General features: G+C 36.3%; 1 protein-coding gene across 1 annotated transcript; it reads left to right on the plus strand.

Moving 5' to 3' along the window:
* The first annotated feature begins 2,162 nt into the window (after positions 1 to 2,162).
* Positions 2,163 to 3,107, plus strand: LOC132242289 (olfactory receptor 5F1). The gene has a single exon (XM_059711191.1). The coding sequence runs from the start codon at positions 2,163 to 2,165 to the stop codon at positions 3,105 to 3,107; it is 945 nt and encodes a 314-aa protein (XP_059567174.1).
* The last annotated feature ends 1,576 nt before the right edge of the window (positions 3,108 to 4,683 follow it).

The raw sequence follows: 4,683 nt of genomic DNA on the forward strand, positions 1-4,683 counted from the left end.
AAGACATCTGAAATACAACAATAAAGATAAATTGAAAACAGTTTGCACAGATGCCAATCCGAGGGTAGTTTTTAATGGCATGATAATGAGATCTTTACATTGTTATTTTTATTGAATTTATTGGGGTGACATTGCTTAATAAAATTATATAGACTTCAGATATATAATTCTACAATGCATCATCTACATATTATATTGTGCTCACCATCCAAGTAAAGTCTTCTTCCATCACCATTTATCCCCACTTTACCCTATTCTACCTCCCTACCTGCCTCATTCAGTATCTTTCATGATGTCATAGATCTTTCCTTAGAAGCACAAGAACTCTACATGCTCTGATATTAGGAAAATTAGATTTACTAGAAGTTACACACATGTATGTGTATATGTGTGCATATGTATATGTGTATATATGTATTATATATGTTATGTATATAAAATCTTCTAACGGAGATAAAATGAAACTAGACAGAAAAATTAGGTAGCTGGGTATTAATGCTTTTGTTGAAGACTGCGCTCAAGTCCATTTTTTCATGTCCGAACAGTTTGTCCATTGAAATGTCATTTAATAGCTTCAAGCCTGTTTTATTCATCTGCAAAGTGTTCAAAATAATCACACCTCTTTCAAAGACTTAAAAACTTAAGTGGGAAAGTGTAATACAGAACTCAACGCATGATGAGTTCTCTCTGCCAAAAGAATCCCCTTTCATATGGACACCCAATGTGCTTTATTCAACCTGGTTTTATTTGGATATTTAGATCTGGAAAAACTGTGCTACCATCCCCTTCTATGATGAGAATAATGGACAACAATTTCAATAAGCTAACACAATTTCAAAATAATAAAAAAGTAACTTGATTTCCTTTTTCATTGTCCTGTTTGATCAGGGTATAATTTTTTAAAACACTGTACAATGTATTTAGTTAGTTCCTCCTTGTCATTAATTTCACTCAAGAAAAGAATTGGATTGAAGTTTAAACTGACTCATCATCTCCACACACACACATTCAGGTAAGGGGAAGAATAATAATTTGGTAGTGGACTACAACCCATTTGAAATAGGCTAAAAAATACAAAGAGAGAGGCACCGTAAATACCCAATTTCTTTTTTACATTGGTGAAACTTTTTAAGGTTATATAGAGGTCAGGAACCACTTCATGATGCAATGTTTGATTCCACATAACTGTGTGTGATTATATTTTATTTTATTTTGAGCCTGGGAGTTTCTGCCATTAGAGGATTGACTACACAATTAAACCCTATAATATAGTCCCCATGGTCATCCAATTCTCTTCCAAGAAAACAAAATAAAAGTGCAGCAACATGTATTCACTCAGAAGGAGTCTCTCATTTTAACCAAAAGGTAATTCAAATATTCACTGCATTTCATTTACAGAGTGAAATCTTTCTCCTTTATTTTTAAGCTCCAACTGAGAACCCCTAATAAAAACAAAAAATAATAATCTGCATGAGTAATACACTGAGGAAGGAAGCTCATAAAGATTTCATGCTGTTATTCATTGCAGGGACAGGTACTGTGTGTGGAACTGCATTACGTTAATTTGATTGTGTACTTTATATCAAAAATAATTATTTAAGTTCATTTTTAAAACTTTACAAAACTATCCTATAATATACAATATATATCAACTTATTAGTTATTTGAAATGGGCACTGTTTTTGTTGCTTCAGGTACACAAATAATTTCTATGAGGCAATGCATGAATTTTGGAATTGTAGAATAAACAGAGTGGTCTTGAGAAATAAACAATGGATTTGTGTTAAATGCACACACCTTTCAGAGACTGGGAGAGACTAAAGCAGCAATATTTTTATCCTTGGCATTTTGAATGTGGGCTGGTAGAGAACAACATCTGTTGCATTTGAAGAGACTCAAGTGGAGTACGTGGATTGACACCAGCCATCTGAGGAACCTGCAACAGACTTAATAAGGTCAATTGCTTCATAATTTCAAATGCTTCTCAGTTTCTCCACTAGTTTTCCTTTTCATTCAGTCACTTTCCTTACTATACTTTATTAACCTAAAGGTTTTATTTTTCATGTAGGAATAAGCTCGTTAACATTTCTACTATTTTCTATAACCTTTGAGAGGGAAATATCTATATCTATATAAGCTTAAGCAAACTATATGTGTAACACATGACCAGAACTAATTATACTTTGGTGACGGAGTTCATCCTGCTGGGATTAGCAGACACGCTGGAGCTACAGATTATCCTCTTTGTGCTCTTTTTTGTCATTTACACACTGACAGTTTGCGGGAATGTTGGGATGATCCTCTTAATCAGGACTGATTCCAGACTCCACACACCCATGTATTTCTTCCTGGCTAACCTGTCCTTTGTGGACATTTGTTATTCATCTACCGTCACCCCAAAGATGCTGGTGGATTTATTGTCAGAGAAGAAAACCATCTCCTTTGCTGGCTGCTTTCTGCAGCTGTACTTCTTTATCGCCTTGGCCACAACTGAATGCATCCTCTTTGGCTTAATGGCCTATGACCGGTATGTGGCCATATGCAACCCTCTCCTGTACCCCTTGGTCATGACCAGGACAGTCTGTCTGAAAATGGCAGCAGGGGCTTTTGCAGCAGGACTCTTGAACTCCATGGTGAACACAAGTTATGTAAGCAGCCTGCCATTCTGCAGTTCCAATGTCATCCACCACTTCTTCTGTGACAGCCCTCCACTCTTTAAGCTCTCCTGTTCAGACACACGCCTGAATGAAAGCATCTTTTCCACTTTTGCTGGAGTGAATCTGGTGGGGGTTCTGCTGGTCATCCTCACCTCCTACTCCTACGTTCTCGTCTCCATCTTTCGTATGCATTCAGGGGAGGGCAGGCACAAAGCTTTCTCAACATGTGCCTCTCACCTGACAGCCATAATTCTGTTCTATTCCACCGCCATCTATACTTATCTGAGACCAACATCCAGCTACTCCCTGGGTCAGGACAAAGTGGCTTCCGTGTTCTACACGGTGGTGATCCCCATGTTGAACCCTCTGATCTACAGTCTCAGGAATAAGGAAGTGAAGAAGGCTTTATGGAATGTAATCACCAAGAAAAGGATCCCTGCATTTCTGTGATTGTTTGGTTAATTTTCTGGACCTAACAGAGTATTTAAGGAACTTGCAAAGCCTATTCAAGCCTACAGTTTTTCATAAGAATATTTCTATTTATGTCCTTTAATATTCAAGTATATTACCAAACTTATATACAACCATAAAACTTTTATGTAACCATTTTGTGTATTCATGGGTACTAAACAATAAGGCCTATTTGTAATAAAATCTTACCTAGGGAAACAAAGATATTGAATGTTTAGAGACAAAAGTCACAATATCACTTAAAACTAGCTATAGTAAACATTGAAAATTACACAGTCATCTTTTTCTCATGTATTCTTTTTTCACCATTTGTGATTTCTAAGAGAATATTATCTATTACCTGTCAATGTTTGTTAAATTGAGAATGTTATCCATTTTTGAATATTAAAGTATCTTGTGGAAAATATTTAAATTTTGAGATTATAGTTTTAATTACCACTATAAACTCTCCAGCTTTTATATGCCTCATTACCCCTATATGCACACATACATATTCCCTAAAAAAATAAGTGTGATTTTGTGCAAAAGTGTGATTTGAGAAAATTGCTGTCTGATTAGAATGTCCCAGTTACTTCTATTTCCTTCCCTTCTCCTCAAAAATTTCCAATTCTCTCGCTTCCTCTCTCCCAGACTGACACACACACAGTAATCCCCACACATACACATTTGGCTGCTGCAAAGAGTTTACTGCATGAAGACTTAAATGGCTGAATGTGCCACATATTATTTACCATAGCTCATGGATTTCTTGCATACAGAAATCCTCTATATATTTCTAGTAAAAATATATTAAAATTAATATATTAAAATTAAAATTAATCTTAATATTAAATCTAAGCATTCTTAATATGCAGGTAGACAGGCAGCTGGGTTAGTAGAACCTTGGAGGAAACTGAGTGAGGGCCAGTGCTTGCTAAGGAGACAGCCACATTTACAGTTATTGGAGAGAAATGTTTCACCACCTTTCCTTTACCCTTGCTGATAGATGTTGTGATGAACAAGTCATCTGGGATATGGCATAGCAGAGCTTATGGTTTGTCACACAGAGGTCATCCAGCTTGACCATTCATAATGCCCTCAATGGTCCACATAGGTGATCTTGGCCAAACAAATGTTCATGAAGCTATTGGTGTTGTCTGTGGACCTGTGGGCCATGCTCTCACCACACAGGTATATAGTAGGTGCCTGGCCCTGGAGCCCCTGCAGCAGAATAATCAGGCTGCCTCAGGGGTGATTCACTCTTTCCTGGGTACCTTGTCTACTTTCTTCTGTACCAGCTGGCTGCTCATCGGCTGGATTTTTTTCTGCTTTCCCTGCCTTGTATATTTAATGGAATCACATATGGGACCAGGATATTTCACAAATAAAAATGAATATAGTCCTTCTATTCAATGCTTTAATTTCCAGTAAAACAGAAATAGAAAAATGCTTGAAAGGTGAACCCAGTTACTCTGATATTTGGGATTTTAGACATGTCATATTTTAAGACATCTCTATTTTCTAGTTCAGTTTTTCTACATTTAATTAATCTCATTTAAAAGTTCTACAGATATTT

This window comes from Myotis daubentonii, chromosome 9, assembly GCF_963259705.1.
Source record: "Myotis daubentonii chromosome 9, mMyoDau2.1, whole genome shotgun sequence".
Lineage (NCBI taxonomy): Eukaryota > Metazoa > Chordata > Mammalia > Chiroptera > Vespertilionidae > Myotis > Myotis daubentonii.

What these genes read in the sequence shown, in the direction of transcription:
- LOC132242289 (XM_059711191.1), top strand. Translation starts at nt 2,163, where the DNA reads ATGACCAGAACTAATTATACTTTGGTGACGGAGTTCATCCTGCTGGGA.